Source organism: Rhamphochromis longiceps, linkage group LG18 (genome assembly GCF_057381845.1).
Source record: "Rhamphochromis longiceps isolate RC_006_pf linkage group LG18, R_longiceps_female_GT1.1, whole genome shotgun sequence".
NCBI lineage: Eukaryota > Metazoa > Chordata > Actinopteri > Cichliformes > Cichlidae > Rhamphochromis > Rhamphochromis longiceps.
Genome location: NC_140574.1, coordinates 13,832,540 through 13,854,737, shown reverse-complemented (window position 1 = coordinate 13,854,737; position 22,198 = coordinate 13,832,540). Strand labels below are relative to the sequence as shown.

General features: G+C 40.0%; 1 protein-coding gene across 1 annotated transcript; it reads right to left on the bottom strand.

Moving 5' to 3' along the window:
- Positions 1–1,710: 1,710 nt before the first annotated feature.
- On the bottom strand, positions 1,711–16,327 carry LOC146647892 (uncharacterized). Its single transcript, XM_085389729.1, has 2 exons — positions 8,615–16,327; positions 1,711–2,040 (listed from the first exon to the last, which is right to left on the bottom strand). Exons 1-2 carry the CDS (start codon positions 16,325–16,327, stop codon positions 1,711–1,713), a joined length of 8,043 nt encoding a protein of 2,680 aa, XP_085245855.1.
- Between the last annotated feature and the right edge of the window lie 5,871 nt (positions 16,328–22,198).

Below are 22,198 nucleotides of genomic sequence, written 5' to 3'. Positions count from 1 at the left end.
AGTTTATCAATAATTTAATGTAATTATGCTAATATATCTGTAATAGCTATTTTATAATACAGCAAAGCAACACCCAGGGTGCTCCTGCTTGTGTTGAGAGCCTAGCATAAAGTCACACAGGTGCCGCAGTTTCCTTGATCTCGTCTACATGTTTGTGTCCATGATGCACCGCCATCTAGTGGGGAATAATTGAGTTGCATTCACTTAGACTCAGTAAGCTACCATCATATATATGTCATAAGATTTCAAATCATTTGACAATGGCTGTTTTATAGTCTGTTGTGTAAAAACACAAACAAAATAAACCCCAAATAGTATTGATATTTACTGCAGTTTATGCCCCTAGTAACCTGCACCACCTAACGGATGAAAACAGGAAGTCACTGTAGTTTTGAGAAAACTTTTATGATGACAGAAAAATTTCAAGCATCAACACGTTTTTCAGGTCATAATGAAACAGCATTGCATAAAATACCATAAAGAATATATTGCAAAATCAAAGTGAATTTACTCAAGTACAGGTGTTAGAGCACATCATCTCATGTGCCACTGTGTTTTTTTTCATTGTATATTCTGATCTTGATTTGTTGAGCTGTAAAGTAGAATTTAGCAACAAACATATACAGATATACAGCCATTAATATAGTTATATAGCATAGCTACACTTTTACTGTAATGCACACGATGCTGGAGAAACAAAGCAGAGTTCAGCAATAAACAGAAATATTTGGGCACAGCCTGGTGGATCTGAATGTCTCAAGATTACTTTATGTAAGAAGGATCCATCAAGTGGAACGATCTTTGTTAAAAGGATCCCGGTCATTCGATATGTGTTTGGGCTTTTATGAGACCTATTTAACAAAGCCCACCTCTGCAGTCAGTCACGAGCTCTCCAGCTAATGATCCAGATGATAAGTTTTAGCCCGTTACACTTCCACTTACTAATTTACCTGTATTAGCTCATTTAATATAACATGATTTTCCTATATTAGATCGAACTCTATAGTATTCATTATTTTCCACTTTCTCCGGAGCTACATACAGGTTTTCACTTTTTAGCGTTTGTGTCATCTAGCAATCACTTTCTTTATTGCAGAAGCATCGTAGCAGAAAAGAAAAATAAACAGATCTTCAGTACAAGGCGTGTAGTTTGCCTTTCTGAACACTAGAGGGCACTCTGGTACTCTGGAGTTCATGAATTCAGAAGGCTATATAATAATCATTACTGTAATCCAAGAAACAGATTGCTACAGCATTCTTAGTGTGCTCTTTGTTCTCTGGCTGGGGAATCAGAACTTACATGATCAGCTGCTAATTTCATTGAACATGAGTTCAAAGGTGACAAATGTTAGCTGGTTGCTGGCAGTTATTACTTATCCCTTTTTTTCTACAATGACCAGTAGATGGGAAAATATAGTATTATAGTATTAGTATTATAGTATAGTATAAGATCAAAACATCAAGAAAATAATTTTCTTCACAACACAGAGAGCTTTGTGATCTGGTAGGTGAAAGATCTCCATAATTTCCACTCTTGATTCGCTTGTAAGAGTCACAATCTCAGGCCTTAGAAACTGAAATGTTAAGAAAACACAAATACACTCAAATGTATGCCATTCTACTCCTCCTTTTCATTAGGAATCATATGTAAATGATGAAAATATGTTAGTTTTTTTAAATTATCATATTAAATGTAATTTTACCTTTTCTTCACAGGAGGTTGGTGACTTTATTCCTGTGTGGATCATTTAGATTGTTGTAGCCCTGGTTATTGATCCACTCAGTAATGGTAGTTAGATGGTCATTTCTCATGACACCTTTGTTTTGAAGCAGAGAAAACCATGTCTTTACCATCTCTGTGCTGTGTTTCTGAAAACTGTTTTCGAAGGTGTCAAGCCTGGTTTTACTCATTGGGTTGTTCTGAAAGTTTTTCAAGTCCTTTTCACTATCCAACCAGAATGTTGGCATTGCACCAAGGATCGTCAGCTTGAAGGTTCCCACAATATCATCTTTACTTATTGTGTTGGCCAAGTGTGTTTGTGATGTTGTACTGGGAAATTCACAATGTATTTCTTTAGGCACGTAAATGATTGGGCGTTCACCGCCATGATATTTGTGTACATCAGAAATGTTCCCAGTAATTGAGTTTGTTGCCATTTCAAGCATGGCTTCTGCTAATCTGCTATTCTGGTTCAATTTTCTGGCCATCAATATGCTACTGACTGGTGGCTGGTGATCTGCATTGATGAAATGCCCAATTCCTTTATTTTTTTATTGCATATGTTTTCCATTCTTTGCATAATTTCACTTTTCCAACTTCTTCCTGATGTAACTTTTTGCTTTCTTTTATGACTTTTCCAGAATTGCTTTTGCTGTTCCTCCAGTGTGTGATTTAGTTTTTTCAATCACTGTGTAGAGGGATGAATTCAGTTTGTTCTGCCAGCTGAGGTCTTCATGGAATGGCTGTATTGCAGTTTTGCTTAACTCTGTGAAAACGGCCAGCAGCTCTTTCAAAGTAAAACATAAAACATAACACAGAAACTCGCACTTGACACGGGGATACAGCAGACAGAGGAGGCAGCAACTATGGATCACAGAAAGAAAACCAAAACACTAAAAGTCTAAGAAAACCCACACAGAGAATCTAAACTAAGAATAATCCTATAACCCATAAGACAAAGCTAGAATATAATGAAATAAACAAAATCAAAGAACCAAAAACACAAAACACTGGGTCAATGAGCCAGGCACCCTAACAGACTTATGGCCAATATAGTAATTAAAAGAGAGGAAGGCCCTAACATCGGCCAGTGAGAGAGTGGGGGAGGCCGGCTTTAACCTGACGAATGGGAAACAACCATTGGGGGGCTTTGACACAACACCACCCCCCGCCCCGGGTGAAGGCAGAGATCAGAGAGAGACTCGAACCTAGCATGCCATTAGATTCAATTACAGGAAGAGGCCCCTGAATCCCACCCACAGCCAGGATATGGATAGAACACAAATAAATAATGAAATGAAATAGACTGAAAATTTAACTGAGTAATCAGGAAGCCCTGTGTTTGGGTCCAATTTTCCGTAAACCTGACATTTGTTTCTTAGTTGCTTCACACTAACGGTGCCTATTCCATCTAAAAACAGCAACATGGTTTCCATATGACACAGAGTGATGACTTTGAATGAACCTGGTTGATTGAATCTTGATTAAATTTGTATTGTTGCTCTGACCACTTTGCAAAGACAAATTAAAAACTCACAAAGACAACCAGCTTGTGTGTAATTCTATTTATTTCAGAATGTTCATAACAGTGGCCAATTATGTTTATAGGCCGTTTTCACCAATATGTTTTAAATATATTTAGATAAACTTTTAAAGTATGTAATATCGTATTGGTACATTTACCTGCAGTTTTATTGTCCACTATTGTGTAAAAACATTTCCATAGAGATAATATATTTTATAATTTCACTGTTAACCCCCCCCCCCCCCACTACCACCTTCATAGTTACACTGAATTAAACAAAAATTATACACCGTTTGCATGATAACGAATAGGATGCTGCTGACAGTGAACTACATGCAGGTTTTTTTTTCCTGTAGCTTCTGTGATTCATCAAAAGCAGTTTCTTTATCTCCAGAGCTCCTTTCACAGTCAGGCTCTGCAGAATTACTCCAGCTGTCACCTTGTGCTCCAACCAACAAAAAAGAAAATCAAGCTGCTAAACCTTACAGTTTTTCTCAAATGTTAAAACACAAAAGCCAATCCTGTAACCCAAATGACCAGTAGTCTAAACACATTTACTAAATGTAGCCACCATATTCCAGTACCATAAACACATGTCACATGAAGACACAATTCACAAAACACAACCCTCTGTACTCATAAATCTAAACACGTTTTTCCTTGCTAAAACACATGTTGCAAAACAACTCTGCTCATATTCTCAAATGAAAGCCCATGTGATGCAAAATGCTTGCCACAGTCACCAATCTTTGAACACAGGGAACACACCTGGCGTCAGTCACTACACACAACGACTCAAAATTGAAGACACCTGTTGCTAATGATGTGACCCCACCTATAAAAGCATAGTTTGGTGAAGATGCCAAACAATCACAATGGATGAAGGCATTTGAGCGTGCGGAAGGAGAAGAGCTGCAGGCCAAAGAGCTGCAGGCCAAAGAGCTGCAGGCCAAAGAGCTGCAGGCCAAAGAGCTGCAGGCCAAAGAGCTGCAGGCCAAAGAGCTGCAGGCCAAAGAGCTGCAGGCCAAAGAGCTGCAGGTAGTGATGGCCAAATGAAGCTTTCTGAAGCACTGAAGCTTGTGTTGAAAAACGGTTCATTACTCGAAGCTTTTCAACACAGTCCTCTCTGGTGACATCTGGTGGCCAAAAATATGAAGAGCAGCTTGAATCCACAAAATAAAACCAACCGCTTCATTATGATTGCCCACTCTACTGAGTGGAATTCTGTCTGATATTGGGCCGCCGCTGTGTTGCTTGGAACGTGTAGTTTTTGGTGGTTAAGAAAATGTGTTTTATTTGTTTAATAAATAGTTTTGACCAGTAAACTCTCCTTGTTATGCACCATGGTGTGGTCTTTCTTTGCTTGGGACTTCTTGATGTTGGTAAATACAATAATTGAAAAATACCACGTTACATATATATACATATAATAATGTAAAACACATTATGGAGTATGCTTCTGCTGTGAGGTCTTTCCTCCATGCAGGTATGCAATTAATCGCCGGAGGGGTGTATTTATAAATAATAGGTATTATATTAGGGAAATTTCCCCAGACATATTTTTGACCTGGGGGTAGAATTGATTGTGAAATGGAAAAGGAAAATGCTTATGAACTTGCAAATTAAAAACATGATGCATTTAAGGTAACCCTTTTTCATTTTTATTTAAAAAGAGAATTTGTTCTAGTGTGCGATGGCCGAACCTGTTCCTTTTCGTGGAGATAATTTCTCCTGCCTTAAGGAACATCCCTTCACATGGAACAGAAGAGGCTGGAGTGCAGAGAAACTGGTAGAGATGCAGTTATACAGTCTACCTGGGCCCCACAAACGATCAGATAAAGAGAATAAATAAATTCAATTGCTGCACATTTGGCAGACTAACATTTTCAGATTAATTAAACAATAAAATATATATTTTTACAACATTACATGTAAAGAATCAAGTGGAAGTTTTTCTAAAGTTATTTAATGATATTTATATTATGGAAGCAGATTTTTGACATTTGACCTTTTTCCCGTTTTCAGATATAATAAACACGCACAAAACAAAAGCAAACGGCCAGAACACAAAGCTGGAAAACCCACCCGATTGACAAAAATCAACTCAAAATTCTCCCACACAACAGAACCTCCTCTATTCCTCGCTGGCTCCAAATCTCTCAGTGGAATGATCAGTGGTTCGCTATCTGTCACCATCAAAACACTCCACAAATCCCGCGAATGATTCGCTTCCTTATAAACCATTGAATCAGATACTGAAGCAGTTAGGTTCTAAATGAAGCTTCGGACGTCACTGATCACGTGGCTCTGGCCAAACGAATCAAGCTTCGACACAGTGCTTCTGAAGCAGTGTGTTGATTTTTTTGACACACGCACCGGAGCTTCAGCTTCAAGCGGACCATCACTAGCTGCAGGCCAAAGAGCTGCAGGCCAAAGAGCTGCAGGCCTAAGAAGAGGAGTTTGGAGTAGAGGAGGAAGAGGTGAAGGCCTAAGAAGAGGAGTTTGGAGTAGAGGAGGAAGAGGTGAAGGCCTAAGAAGAGGAGTTTGGAGTAGAGGAGGAAGAGGTGAAGGCCTAAGAAGAGGAGTTTGGAGTAGAGGAGGAAGAGGTGGAGGCCAACAAGAGGAGTTTGGAGTAGAGGAGGAAGAGAAGGAGGCCAACAAGAGAAGAAGACAACCTCGCACCATCATAACAGATGATATGCAAGCAACAGTAATTGATCATGTCATTGTCCATGGCATGACAATGGCTGAAGCGGGACGAAGAGTACATCCAAACCTGAGTAGGTTCACCGTGGCCACCATTATCAAGGCATTTAGACAACACAACAGGTATAGTATGCTATTGCTTTCTTTGTCACACTACAGTTTTACAGGCCTGTGAAAGTGGTCTGTTACTTTACATGTAGTTTTACATATAAATCAGTCAATTGACAACACGTGTTTCTTTCTTTAGAGCTGAAAGAATGCCACATAGAGGTGGGAGGGTTGCCATATTCACAGCGGCACAAGAAACCCTCATTGCAGATATGGTCCGTGAGAACAACTGCATTAGACTCCGAGAGATCAGAGACAAAGTCATTGCAGATAATGTAAACTTTGAGAACATTGATGCTGTCAGCGTGTCCACAATGGACCGAGTTCTCCGGCGCCAACAGATGAGGATGAAACGGGTCTACAGGGTTCCCTTTGAGCGCAACTCTGCGCGACACATAGAACAACGTTACGAGTATGTGCAAGTACGCATACATCCATGTCCACAGTACAGTTAGTGGACATACTGTGTTGCTTAGTGGCCTACATTACTTCTGGACAATACTGTGCTACCTGATTGACCGTTCTGAACACCTGTACGCTTTTCCATGTTCACAGAGGATAATGCAGTTGGACGCGATGGCCAGACCCCATGAGTACCTCTTCCTGGATGAGGCTGGCTTCAACCTCCAGAAACGAAGGCGAAGAGGCCGTAACATCATTGGCCAAAGAGCCATCACTGAGGTTCCTGGCCAACGGGGGGGGGGGGTAATATTACTCTTTGTGCAGCTATGGGTACGGAGGGGCTTGTCCACTGGCATGCTGTCCTTGGGTCTTACAACACCCAACGTCTCCTCACCTTCCTAGAGGAGCTAAAAGACATCCTCCTGGACCGTCAACAACACCATCCTAGGCTAGCACATCACATGTATGTGATCATTTGGGACAACGTCCGCTTCCACAAAACACACCAAATCAGAGAGTGGTTCACCACCAACAGTGACTACTTTTTAAACGTCTGTCTGCCACCCTACTCCCCTTTCCTGAACCCTATAGAGGAGTTCTTCTCATCATGGAGATGGAAGGTTTATGACAGACAGCCATACACAAGAGAGAACCTCGTACGGGCAATGGAGCTGGCCTGTGCTGACATCCCAGTGGAGGCCTTCCAGGGATGGATTCGCCATTCCAGGGCGTTTTTCCCGCGGTGCCTAGCAAGGGACAATATAGCCTGTGATGTGGATGAGGTGATGTGGCCCAATGCAGCTCGGCGACATGATGCCGCACAGTGACTGTGTGTAATACTGTAAAAAGACCGTGTAGACAATAAAAAAGACTTCACACCCTGATCATGTTTCCGAGAGTACTGTTGTGTGCGATAGATTCTGTTTTTGCATTGAGTTGTATTACAGTAGTGTACGTACATGCAGGATGTTTTTATAGATTTATAGTCTTCATGTGAAACTCACAAATCTAAATGCCTAATCCTCTGCAGGGTTCTATGACGATCCGTTACTGTACAGTTTATAAAAATATGCATTGGCAGTTATGAACCAAAGAACCTTCTCACAAATTGAGCATTGTGTTTTCAATTGTTTTGCTGTAGTGTGTAATGCTGTGTATAGTGTTTACAGTTTTGACAGCTTCGAGCTGCTCTCTTGGTGTGGGAGTTTGAGTTTTGCAGTGGGAAGGTGTGGTTGTGTTTATGTAGCTTTAGAGAAGGGTGTTCTGTTTGGACATTGGGGGACCTGGTGGTAACGTTTGTGACATGTGTTTTAGCATTTGAGAAAAACTGTAATATGACACATGTGTAGTTTGTCTCTTAAAAACACTAGGGGGCACTCAGGTACTCTGTGGATGATTTAGAAGCCTTTCAGAGTGATTAGTAATTTACTACAAGAAATACTTTGTTGCATCATTTTAGTGTGCTCTTTGTGCGCAACAAAAAACAAAACCTGTCATAAGCAATCTACATTAAGCTATAATGGCTAAACAAGCAGTTAGGACTTTCTTTTTTTTTTCTGTGATAAGCACAAAAATTAAGTTAAAATTAAACCAAAGGTACAGAGATATCTGATAATGATGATTAGGCAGGTGGAAGATCTCCAGGTTTTCACTGTACTTCATTTGCTTGTAAGAGTCACATTCTCCTCTCTCGCAAACTGAAAAGAAAACAGAAATCCACTCTGGTCAGATGCTTACCACAATGCATGCTACTCCAGGTACCGCCCATCCCTTTCATTATGAATCACAAATAATATGATGTAAAATTTGATGTTACCTTTTCATCGGAGGAGGTTGGCAACATCTTTCCTGTGTGGATGGTTTTGATCTTTGTAGCCCTGGTTAGCGATCCAATTATTAATAGTAGTTAGATGGTCATCTGTCATAACACCTTTGTTTTTAAGCTGGTCAGACCATTCCTTTACCATCTTTTCACTGTGGTGTGGAAAACTTTTTTCAAAATCTTTAAGTCTGCTTTTGCTTATATTTGTATCCTGGAAGTTTTTGAAGTTCCTGCTACTATCCAACCAGAATCTTGGCATTGAACCAAGGATTGTCAGCTTGAAAGTACCCACAACATCATTACTATTTATGGCTGCAGCCAAGAGGTCTCTGAAGGCTTGTGATTTTGTACTGGGAAATTCACGATGTACTTCTGCAGGCACATAAACTGTTGGAAGTTCACGGCCATGATATTTGTGTACATCAGAAATGTTCCCAGTAGATGAGTTTGTTGCCACTTCAAGCATGGCTTCTGCTAATCTGCTATTCTGGTTCAATTTTCTGGCATTCAATATGCTACTGACTGGTGGCTGGTGATCTGCATTGATGAACTTTCCAGTTCCTTTATTTTTTTTTGCATGTTTTTGCCAATCTTTGTATTTTTCTACTTGGCCAACTAATTTCTGACGTAACTTTTTGGTTTCTTTTATGACTTTTCCAGCTCCCTCTAACATGTACCAGTCCCCTCCCCTGATCGTTTTAGTAAATTCTTTCCGCTTGATGAAAGGCTCCCATTGGCCTGGGTAACTGAGGAGAGCATCAGCCTCCACAGATCGAAGACGATTTGCTTCCACAGTGATCTCTTCTTCACTGGCTTGTGGTTTCATTCCACGTGCCCAAGCAGAAAACAGACAGCTCTTGCCTTTGTTGTCTATGCTCACTGTCTGGTTATTGATGTGCACATCATAATGGCCATCGGGGTATTGGTCACTCTTTGGTCTGTAGATCAGGGTCACAGTTTGATTGGCATGTTGAGTGTCTGGGCTCAGCTCTTGCATTTTGGTAAGTCTTCCATTGCTGTCCTCTGTTAGGATGACAACTTTAGTGCCAGTGGCTTCTGACAGGACTCTGATATCAAGGATGGTGCCTGCAGTCGTGGAGTTCTTGATCTTTTCAGCATGTGATCGTGAGCGCTGACCTGCCTCTCCTTCAACTTTTAGGTTAGAATTTGGGTGTTTTGGCATGTATGCAATGTATCTGTTGTCCTGTCCTGCTCTGAGCTTTTCCTCTGTTCTGGCACTCTTTAAACCATTTCTCACATATTTACCAATAACACCATTTGCCTTGTCTTTAACAATAGAAACAATGTGACTGGAGAACGTCTGGTGGAAAACTTCCACCAAAGCATCAGCCAATAACGTACTGATGGTGCTGCCTAAATCCTGCTTGAAATCTTTCAGCAGTTTAATGTCTTCTGCAGACAGATCACTTACATTCACAGTCTCTGATTTTCGTTGCTTTTCTTTAAATATTTTCAGCTGTTCGTGAAAATTTGAAAAAAAGTTGTCTGACAGGCTGAGCACTGCACTGATGGCTTCCCCTGCCAGTGTGACCATGTGGACACCTTGTATAAATGTCAGAATTGTTTTTGCTGTTCCTCCAGTGTGTGATTTAGCTTTTTCAATCACTTTGTAGAGGGATGAATTCAGTTTGTTCTGCCAGCTGAGGTCTTCATGGAATGGCTGTATTGCAGTTTTGCTTAAGTCTGTGAAAACGGCCAGCAGCTCTTCCTTTCTTCTCTCGTCATTCAGGAGATCATGAAGTTGTTTTTTGTCCTCAAGGTGTGAAAGAATAATGAGGTCTACTAATGAAGATGACGGCTCTTTTTCTATTTTTAATTTCACATCATGATCAGTTCTCTCTTTCACCTTGCTTTCGATTTCTTCTAATATTTTTTTTATTATTTCATCTTCTGCCTTTCCCAGTCCAAAGGTGATGAGTTCTTCTGCAATTTGTTTACCTGTGTGTTTTACTGCATTCTTCATATTTGTCTTTAAAACAACACTGAAGCCATCTTTAGCTTGTCTAGAGAGAAATTTTGGCATTGACTTAAGCTGTTTGCCAAATTTAACTAAGGATTTAAAACATTTGAAGCCCTTTGAAATCAGCTTTCCAACTCCGAACCCAATGAGAGAGACACCAATAGAAATGGCTTTGTCTATAGCCCATGACTTCCAGCTGAATTCTCCTGTCACCATGGCCTCAATGCCAGTGATGCAGTCTGATATTCCCTCAATAATCAGTCCCATTCCAACTTGAGCAAATGTTCCAAATGTAAATGCAGTGAGCAGTGCTCCTCCAACAATCTGTAAAACTCCAAGAAAGAACACCAGCAGACCTTCCCATGAGAAACGAGGCTTTTCTTCCACAGAAAATACATATTTCAGACCTCGTCTGTAGAGATTGTAAGCTTCATCTTGGAGATCTTTATCAGCATCTGAAAATAGTGAGAACATTGGGGATTTTGGGGCCATTGCATCCCTCCCTTTCTCTCTTATTTCTCGTAACTTTTGGATGGCCTCAGTAATGTTTTTTTCAAAGTAACTATACATTGTGGACCTGGTTGATAACTGTTTTTCCAGGCTGGTTGTGTTGCTGTTGGCTGAGTCTGCAGAGGACATTTTTACAAACTGAAGACAGACTATTAGTTCCTCATTAAGAAACCTCAAAGATTCCTGTGCCTTTGTTAGATCATCTATGGCCTTAGGGAGATAATCTGATTTCTTTTGTTGTATAGTACAGTATGCATGATTGTAAAATGCTACAGCTGCCCAGCTTTTATCCTGTTTCATGGCTTTTTCAAACATTATGGCTGCAGCATCCCACTTTTTTTCATCCAGTGCAATATTTCCAAACTTGATGTAGTGATAAATGCTGGAACTTGGTGAAGTCTGACTTTCAGACTGACTTTTTGCCTTTGACAAATCAGCTTTCAGACTCTCTTGCAGTTCATTTCTCTTCAACTGATCAATTTCTTCTGATTTAGTTTGCAGCCAAATCCCCCAGAACTCATTCATGATGGCAACAACAGCTCTTTCCTCGTCTCCATCAGTGGTGTCATAAATATCTTGAAGTGTTTCACAGTATTCTGAAAACAGGTCCTCCCGCAGTTTCATCTCAGCAACATCGTTCATCATGTGTTTTATCTTTTCTGCTGCAAGTCTGTCTCTTGTGCTCTTGGCTTCCTCCAGAGAGGACACTGTGCTGAAAGATGGCTGCAGGTGTTCAGTGGAAATGATTATCTGAGCAGATCCAGGTTTACCTTTGCGTGCAGTTCTTCCAAAAGCCTGGAGTTCCACTCTTGTGTTCTCAGCAAGGAAAGAGAGGATCACAAATAACCCTCCATTATTGTTCACCTCTGTGGACACTTTAATGTCTGTGCCACGGCCGGCAAGGTTTGTGGCAACAATGACATCACCAGGAAGCAGCTCCTTGTCTATTTTACTCAAACTGTCTCTGTCACTGCGGCAGTAGAGAATCAATTTTTTATTTGGGATGCTGCTCTTCAGCTCTTCGTAGATCTCTTTGGCTTTGTTGATAGTTTCACAGATCACCAACGCTGCTCTTCCTTCTCTGTATGAATTTGGGGAAATCTGAGCCGTGACCACATCTTTTATTTCAGATTCCCATTCTTCAGCTGTTTTTTTCAGAGTACCTTTGACCTCAAATAACTTTTTCCTGTTGAATGTTGGTATTTTGCACACAGAGAGATTTGGATACAGGTCCTGCAAAAACTGAATGTCTGCTTTGCTCCCCAGTGTTCCTGTTGTTCCGTATATTTTCCCCTGGTATTTCTCAAAAAAAGAAACGTTGGAAATGTAGTTTGTCACTGTTGAAATTGTGCTCAGTTTGACTTGGTGTTTAATCTCCACAAACTGCTGCAGACCATCACCCCATTTCTTATTCAGTTCAACAATACCAGTGGATCTGAAGTCCACTGGACAGACGTTGTCATTTTCTACGACATATTCTTGTCCTTGTTTCAGTAACATTGCCAGAAAGGCATTCTGAACCCACACTGAGACTTTCTTCTCCACCAGAGTCTTCAAGAATCCAGGAATGCTGATTTTGTCTTTATTGTTTTCACATGGGGTGTACTGAATACTCTCAGAGATCAATTCTGCAATGGGCTTGACAAGAACTTCTTCTGACTTATAGAGAGGACAACACAATCCTTCCTCCAAGACAAGAAATGAAAGCTCTGGGATGTCCAGGTCATTGTATGGACTGCACTTTTGAAGACAGAGCAGTCCCTTGTCATCTAGCGTGTAAACAGTAAAGCCGTAAGGCACATAGTCCTCAATTTCTTTGAAAAAGTCAACCATAGCATCCTGACTCACTGTTTTCAGTTTAATGAGAAGTTCATGGTTTTCACTCTTGTAGATATCTTCTGAAAATCCTTTTGGCACAATGTTGGATTCTTCAGCAATAGTTAAAATGTCCATTGGATCACTAATTTCAGTGTCTTCTGTGTTCATTGAGTCATAGATGGCCTTGAAGAATGAAGCAGGAGGACCTCGTACAAATGTCTGATGTCCTGTAGATAGGAAGCCATACTGACTGACGTGGCTCCAGATCATGGTGAGAATAATGTTCAGGTGCTGCATGGAGACCATGGGGCTGGACAGGTATGTCAGCTGCACTCCCTGATCCAGCAGCAGTGAGTCCACTTCATCGATAATGATGCACTGAAAGTTACGATCAGGCCTCACATCCTTCATCTCAAATATTTGGCGAAGGTGATCAGCAGCAAAGGCTTCAATGGTTCCATAGACCACGTCCTTCTGATAGCATTCTTTCCGATCTTTATCCTCATTTTTATTTGTGTTTGTGTCGACTGTAATGCCAAAGTATTTGTAAAATTTGGCCCATTCTTTAGCATCTCTTTGACATAACACAGAGGAGCTGGACACCACATCCACCTTTTCACCTCTAAGCACACGCAGCACTGCAAACATTGCTATGACACAAGACTTCCCTTCTCCAGTTCCCATCTCCAGGAGCTTCCCAGTGTCAGACAAGGCCAACAGGCACCAGCTTATCATCTGAGTTGCCCTGGGAAACCACTTCCTTTCATCTTTGTGGAGGTGTACAGCATTGCATAAGACTGCAAGAACTTCCTGAAGGTCCTCTGTCTCCATGCTGTGACTCAGAGTCCTAGCTCGCCGTATATCTCTCTGTTTTTTAATTTCACCAGTTTCGATGAGGTTTGTTACATGAGTTACTATGTTGTATGATTTACTCAGTGTTTGTTCGTCAATTTCTTTCATCTGCCGTATTTCATAAAAAAGGTTGTCAATGCTTTCAGTTTTCTCATCTTTAAGGCTCTTTTCTAGATGCTGGATCAGATTCTTAGTTGTGCATGAATCTATGAGCTCAAGGAGAGATTTATTGTTTTCATCTTTCCACTTGGAAGAAACCTGATATGTTTCCACCAAATGTAAAATCTTCATGATGGAAATACAGCTTTTATCATGATGGTGTATAGTTAATGCTTCAAGAACGTTTAAGGCCTCTACTGGTGACCAAAGTCTTTGTTCCCCAAGATTTGAAACCATCTCAAAAACTCCTTTGGTTTTTTTTTTTTTTGAGTCTTGAAATTGTTCCACACAGGCAAATAAAATCTCCAAACACCACTTGCCTGCAGGATCTGTCATGTTTTTAACAGCTTCTGTTTCACTAACAAAACTTTTCATCAGATTCTCCAGAAAGGTCAAAATGAAGATCTCATTAAAAAGCAGTTCCTTTCTGGTGATTTTCTTTGAGATTGTGATGATTTTATTGTCAGTGATTGTGTCTTTGTTTAGGGTACTGTGAAGGACCTGAAAAAGGGCCTTAATAAACATGTGTATCAGTCCCACATCTTCACTGTGAAATTTACTCATGAGGTTCTGCAGGACCTCCGCAGCAAACACCAGGGAGTCATCGTCTTTGAGTCTTGAAAGTTCCAGAGCATGCAGAGCACTGAGACTTTGTTTTTCAATAATAAATCCACGACTAAACGGTGTATGCCCTGTTTCCATTGCCTCTATGCCATGTTGAACATAATCTGACACAAAATCATCCATTGTACCATAAACAATGTCTGCTTCATAGACATCCTGGAATGATGGGTCAGTCTTCTTCACGTTTGTGTTAAGTGAAATGTTAAGGTGCTTGTAGAAGTCAGACCACTCCTTTGTTTGCTCCTCTGAGTGAAGATCAGAGCTCAGCACAATGTCCAATTTGTTTCCCATGCAGACTTGCATGGCTGCAAACATGGCTGTAACACATGGGTCTTCTTCCACACCAACCAGTTGTACCACTCCACTTTTCTGAGTCAGCACCAGTCCACACCACCGCACCACCTGCCTCACTGTGGGCCACCGGCCTCTTATGTTGAACACTGCTTTGCAGAGCTGACACAGACATTTCTGTATGTTGTCTGCATTCAAAGATTCACATTTAAATGAATCTTTCATAAAAGTTTCTTCTTTTGGTACATTTTCTGTATATTTCAGGACACCAGTGTTAATGTTTTTTATCATTTCAATGACAGAGTCATCCAAATTCCACAACATTTTTACTTCTGCTAAAACTGCAGTTACACTGTTCTCATCATTTCCTCTTAGAGTCTTTTGGAAATCCTGACAAAATCGCTCAGGAGCAGCAGATTCAAGGAGCTGGATTAGAGAGTGCCCACAGTCATCTATCCAGTCTGGTGGTATGTCATACACTTGTACCAAGGTAAGGATTTGAGTTATGGAATCATCATCCGCATATTTCTGTGACAGTGCTTTAAGCAGAGTGACTGCTTCCATTGGAGTCCATTGGTTTCTTTGCACAAGTTTGAGGAGCATTTCAGTAGATTTTGAGTGGGCTTCTTTTCCATTTAGATCTGTGAGTGTGGATAAGAGAAGCTTTAAACACTGGATTTCCATCTTAAAAGTGAACACAGAGGCTCTTCCAATTGTACTTTGCAGTGATGATGTAAGGGTGCTCAGAAACTCAATTATAAAGAGGTTCTCAGTGGAAATCTCATATTTTGCCCATTTTTTGGCTATGAAGCCGGCATCACTATCAGATCTTCCGCTGTCATTGAAAAGGTGCATCAAGTTCAGATACAGGGCTTGAGTCAAGAGGAAACTCTCAAAAACACCACATGCTGATTGGCTGATGGATCCCAAATGGGACTGCATATGATTGGAGATGGTTTGTAGGGAAACTTCTTCAGATATTTCCAGAGACAGAGCACAGAGCTCTGTGATGAACACCTGAGTGTGCTGCAGAGTGCTGATGGATGGAGGAGCACTAATCCACTCATCAAACAGAAGTTTGTCCAGGACTGAAAGGATCTCACTGAGCTGATCAGCTGTGAGCTGAGTCAGACTGAGACTCAAAACCTCAACACTGCATTTTGTAGAAAGAATTTCAAGAAGCTCATCACTGCCACTACCTGATTTATAGTTAGCTTCAAAGTCATCCAGATGCCATATTAGAGCATCTCGCTTGGTTTCATATTCCTGAGAAATGTAGCTGCTCAATTGTTTCTCAAGCTGCTCTTTGGCTCGTTGGTGAGATTCTTGTAGTCTTTGATTCAGTTTTTCTTTCTTCCTCTCCTCCTCTCTTCTCCTCTCCTCCTCTCTTCTCCTCTCCTCCTCTCTCCTCCTTTCCTCTCTTCTCTTCCTTTCTTCTTCTCCTCTTCTCCTCTCCTCTTCTCTTCTCCTCTCCTCCTCTCTTCTCCTCTCCTCTCCTCTTCTCCTCTCCTCCTCTCTTCTCCTCTCCTCCTCTCTTCTCCTCCCCTCCTCTCTTCTTCTCTCCTCCTCTCTTCTCCTCATTTGCTCTTGATCTCTGATTGGCTTATTAAAGCAATATTCACACTCATATGCGTCATCGTGACCAACTGGTCTGTAGTATTCACCTCTATTGAACACATATACGACTCGACCATGAACCTCAGTTCTGTAAAGGTCATCAAATGATTTGCATGAAGGCAAGACTAGATCACATTTGCAGCATTTAAGATTATTGCCCATGTTACTTTCTGTTGGGACCTGGTTCCCCATTTTGATGACTTCAGCAGACAAGTTGCAGTTATCTGAAAGATAAGAAAAAAAGAGTGATTAAATGATCACAGACTCCGCTTTGTTTTATCCAGTAACCCTAGATTATTTCAGTTATATCTTGCCAAACATGTTTTGTGGTTATTAGAGTTTTTCTGAATTGCTAAAACACTAAACCCCATTCTCTAAACCAAATTCTTAGTGGCCTAAACTTATTTTTCGAATCAAACACTCTGTTAGCCAAACCTTAAACACGGTTAAGCCATTTAGAGACGATTTGCAAAACTCATCCACTCTTTTTATCAAACCCATAAACACATGCTCAGTCACTAAACACATTTCACACGTGTATTGCAAAACTGTAAACACTGGCAGGGGTTCTGCAACATCATGCAAACCTGTGGACATATAACACTACACATCTCCTGACATTTCTTGGTGGTCTACAGGATATTACGGCTGGATGTGAAATATATATTTCATGTTATTTTTGTTATCTACATTCTAATTCTTTTGTTACAGTTTTTTCTGAATGCTTAAACCCTAACTGTGATTCCTGTAGCACAATCTCTAAAACTATTCAGACTTATAGCAAAACCACTCACTGAGTTTGCAAAACTAAAAGCACAAAAACTGCTTTGCACTCAGTTTGCAATTTTGTAACACACACTTTGCAAAACTGTAGGCACAATTCACTGCACAACACTCAATTACCAAATTTCCAACACACTCCTAGCAAAAGTATACACATGTATGGCTATCATTAACACTAATTTGCCAACTGTCTGGCACACTTTCACATGTGAAAACTTCTTTAGATAATTCGTTCACTTTGCAATCAGCCTAAGCACTATAATACAGGTAAGCTGTGTGTGCGGAGTACAATGGAGGGAGCAGAAAGAGTGAGAAGTAGAGGAGGCCGAGGAAGAGGACGTGGAGGTGAAGAAGTAGGATGAAGAGGACGACAAGGACAAGGAGGAGCAAGAGGAAGACGAGGAGGAGGGAGAGGAAGATGAGGAGGGGGGAGAGGAAGGGTAGGAAGAGTAAGAAATAGAATTGCTGATGACATCAGAGCTACAATAGTGGACCATGTAATCAACCGTGGAATGACCCTGAGGGTAGCTGGCCAACGGGTCCAGCCTAACTTGAGCCGCTACACTGTAGCAAGTACCATAAGGACATCTTGAAATGAGAATCGGTTAGTACAGTCACTTCGCACAAAGATTTGTAGTACTGCCATATGCCAATGAGAAACACACCAATACCATTGATGTAAAAATACTGAAATTGTTACTTTACAGAATTGCTAGATGACCAGATGCTGGGGGCAGAGGAAGCATGTTCACTGCAGACCAAGTAACCCATATAGTCATTATGGCGATTGCAAATAATCCTATACTTGGAAATAGACACTTGTGTTCGTTTTGATGTGTTTGAATAAACACCAGTACTTGAAGTTTGGATCCCTCTATGCTTATGGATCTATGACAGAAGTATGAGCTCAAACTGACATAGCCTACCTTGTGCACAGAGAAAGCAAAAGCCAGATGTGTTTTGTATTCATACCATCAGTGTGCAGTTGGCGCATTGTGTGCTTAGTAGATGATGGCTTGTGTGTACTGTTTGATACGGAAACACCATTTTTACGAAGGTGTGAAGAGTTAATCTAGCTGTGTTTGCTTTTGCAAGAGAACTACAATGTTTTGATGATTGGGTGACAGGTTTTCTTATTTGTGTGAAGAGTTTTGCAAAATTAGCCAATAGTTACAAAAAATGTGCTTAAGCAATCAGAAAAAACTGTAAATACACTTACAATAACTATGCCCACATGCCCTGGATGCTGTGTCTTGAATTATTTGATGTAGTGTCTAACAAATGTTTTGTGGTGAATATACTTTTACTTGCTGTGTTTATGATGTGAACACATTGTTTGGTTTTGAACACAGAATAACAGATTTTGAGATAATTGTTTGATTTCAGCTGAAAAGTCTGGGGTTTTGTGAATGCAGTTAAAATTTTTGGATTTGTGTTTAAGGTTCTGAGAAAATAGGTGGAGGTTTCAAGAAATGTGAAAAGAACCCTGAAGTATATAAATACAGTTAATAGCTAATACCCTTAAAAAAAAGTTGATTCTCTTCAGGGTTAGGTGGTAGAGGTTAGGGTGAGTAAGTTGTTCCGGGCCCTTACAGGCAGAAAAAAAAGGATTGAAAGTGTTCACTTCATTCCAAAATAATCAATTGCCTTGAACTCTCTGAAGTTTATGTTTTGATATGTTAATATCTATAATATTAGGGGTGTAAAATACCATACATGCTGTCAATGGAAAATTGTACTTAGTAGTCAATATAATCTTTTAATGATATAAGTTTATATATGATAGAATACTGCATGATGACCTTTTTATGACTCAAACTGTTGTTCACTACAGGACTTGTTCTGTTCCCCACTCTCGTGTGAGCACTCTGTGACTGCCCTTGCAAGTAAAACCTGCAGCGTGTGTGTTTCCAGTCTCTGACTCTTAGCTGAAGAAGTGTCTTTAGAATACATCTCTTGACACATGCTTTTTTTTATTATGTTACAACTTCAACTTGTAATACATGTATTAAACCTAATTTAAGACTAGAAGTCTTTGCTATGTGTTGTGGCTGTCTAATGAGTGGAAAAGAGAAATACTTTTAGTTCATCTTATCATGATGTAAACAAACAGTTCATTCCATGTGCCCTGTGTCATTGAGCCAGGGATTTGATTTTTGGGCATGTTTGGGTTTTTTTTCTCATTTTATATCTTTGTATTATAATTCTGTGTTCCTGTTCTAAAGGTCTTCAGGTTCATTCTGGGTAAAGATGAGTTCTGTGTTAGCGAGCCATAGTTTTCTGTTTATGTTCTAGTTTCCTTGTGTCTCTGAGTTTTGTTATCTATTTTTCTGATTCATGTGTTCTTGTTTGATTATGTTAGTTCCCTTTGTGTATTCTCTGTGTCTTTCCTTCAGTGTCTCCTTTGGAAGCCAGCCTTGTCTCCGTGTTTACTCAGTAGTGTGACTGTTTAGCTCCTAAAGTTTATATATCTAAGTCCTGTTCGCAGTGTTTGTTACTTTCTGTTTAATTAGTCCCTTGTCCCGTATGTAATGTTCAGTTTATGTTATGGTATGTTCAGTTTTCCTTTCCTTGACTTTTAAGTCTGTGATGAGTTTCAGGTGTGTACCCATCTGTTGCCTATTCCCTCATCAACCTGTGTATATATAAATCTTCTAAGTCTCCTTGTGTTGCATTCTCCCTCTTGCTGTGTGTTTCCAAGAGTTCTGTGGGTTTTTGTCCTCATAATTTCCAGGTTTCCTATTTCATTAGTTCTTAGCTCCAGTTTTTTTCCTTGTCTGAAATTGTTTATTTTTTTAAATTTAGTTTCTAAATAAAGGTGATAAAGGGGCTTCCTTTAGTTTATCCTTTGTCTCCGAGTCCTGCAATTGGGTCCTACTCTGCCTGCCACGCATCTTTACCTGACAGCTGTTTTTAAAGTGAAAACTGCAAGATTTGACAACACTTTTGATAACTTTTCTGAGATTTTACAATTTATTATGTTTGTGTAATTTGTCAGCATAACCACACATGTCCAGTGGCTGCACCTACAAAATAGCAGCAGTTTCTTAGTCAAGTTGGGGCATGGGGATGTTACTCAAAGTGCAACAGCTGACTACCGATTCCACAATTAAACTGTCTGTCTCTTTACCAATATGTGAAAGTGTCAATGGAAAATTGTACTTAGTAGTCAGTATAGTCTTTTAATGATATAAGTTTGCATATGGTAGAATACTGCATGTAATCATTTGTGTTTAGAAGTGTATATAGTTGGTGGCAAATTGAAAGAATGTCTCATCCTAGGAGGTCTGTAACATTCCAGGGTGTTCTGGCGTTCACCCCCACATCCTAGGAGCATGGGAGAGGTCGTACCTTGTCTTATTGTTTTACGGTAGGATTAACGTAGCTATATCTGTTCTAGTCTAAGTGCTTTTTCTTTAGATGAACTGCTGGACTGGTTTATGGGGTCTCACACACACACACACACACACACATACACACACACACACACACACACACACACACTGAAGTATAAATAAAGACCGGGGCAGTTTCTCAGTGCGAGTCTCAGTTCTGGAGGCTGCCCTTGCTAGCAAGAAATTCTGCGTGTTTCTCTTCTCTGATTCTCTACTGAAGAAGTGTTTTAGAGTACATCTCTTAACAGAAAGGCTTTCAATTCAATTTGATTCAGCTTTATTTATATAGCACTAATTCACAAATGTAGTTTACACTCTACAATCCTAAAGCGAAAATTCCAACAATCAACTAATGTGGTTCCTAGAATATTTATCCAGTTATTTATCCATTTCAGACAGGCACCCTCTCTGTTTTTAAGATTAGGCGTAAGATTTTCCTTTTTAGCAAAGCTTACAGTGGATCAGGTAATCCTTAATCCACCCTTAGTTATGTTTAGGCTTCGAGGCATCTCATGATGCACTGAGCATATTTCCTTCTCTCACCCTTTTTCACTCACCAAGTGTTGGGGTAGCTGAAGATTAGGAGATAGAGTAGGTCATCTACTTATCAGAAGGTTGATGTCATGTCCTCGGGTGTCGGCAATTGCGGTTTGGCTATTCTTCCCTGCAGAAAGAGCTGCCCGCCTCTGGGCAGCGAATTCAGGATTCGAGCCTGCCTTTCCTCACGTGCAGCTTGTTCTGTTAACCAAGCACAGCAGTTTTAGGAGCAGCGCAGATCTCCACTCTTCACCAGATCATACTAATAGCAGAACCAGCAGAACCAGGCCTGTTCTGGGCTTATGCAAGAGGTTTCTTCCTGTAAAAAGGGAGTTTTTCCTTCCCAGTGTTGCCACATGTTTGCCCATACAACCCCCAACAATCAGACAATAAATTCAGGGTTGTCTGATTGTTGGGGGTTCTATTATTAGTATTATTTTAGACTCTTTACATTAGAAGCACCTTGACTGCTATTGTGATTTGGCGCTATATAAATAAAATTGTATTTATAATATATATATATATATATATATATATATATATATATATATATATATATATATATATATATATATATATATAATATTTGTAGTTGTACTTTTCTGTTAAAATACTTTAAAATACTTACAGTCAGACTAAAATGATTAATCCTCCACTCCAGCCAGTTGAACTTGGAAGGTCGAACTCTGCCTAAGCAAAGAAAAATGTCCTGTCAGATATGACAATCCTACAGCTTTCAAATACCAGAAGCAATTATCAAGTCACTGGGCAAAAGCACAGTGCAATGAAAATATAACACCATTCAGTCTGTGAGCCTTAAGACCTATGGAATATATAGGAGAAATCAGTATGTTATCAAGTATTAATGAAGGGAGAAAAAATTGGCAGTCACTGAAACAATATGGAAAAAAGAAAACAAACATGTTAGATTTACAAAAAACAATTAAACAACAGAAACAAAAAAATAATTTCTTGAAAATCCTCTATGAATATTCTTTGGGCTATAACTTACACAGAATTTTCTAGAAGACCTTCCACTGAGTAAAATCTTTAAATTACCTTCAAATAAAGATTTTGAAGGTGGAAAAACAGTCACCCCAGCAATGTCCAATGGAAGTGAAACTAGAGAGTTTATCCCAGGGTTTATATCTGTTCACGTTCAGGAGTGGAGTGATTTGAATAATATGTCAGATATGAGGAACTATGTTTGCTTCCTGTTACTGTGAATAATTCCACAACATTCCTTGGAAGTTGTTTCTGTTAACATTGTGTTATGGTTGATATTTATGTTTCCTAAGTCTTTCAAAAACCAAATATTGTAATGGTTTGCGGAGTGAGTGGAACCCAG

What these genes read in the sequence shown, in the direction of transcription:
- LOC146647892 (XM_085389729.1), bottom strand. Translation starts at nt 16,327, where the DNA reads ATGGGGAACCAGGTCCCAACAGAAAGTAACATGGGCAATAATCTTAAA. An exon ending in GTACAAAATCACAAGCCTTC is followed by an intron (nt 2,041 to 8,614) that starts AGAGACCTCTTG and finishes AGTACAACATCA; the next exon opens with CAAACACACTTGGCCAACAC.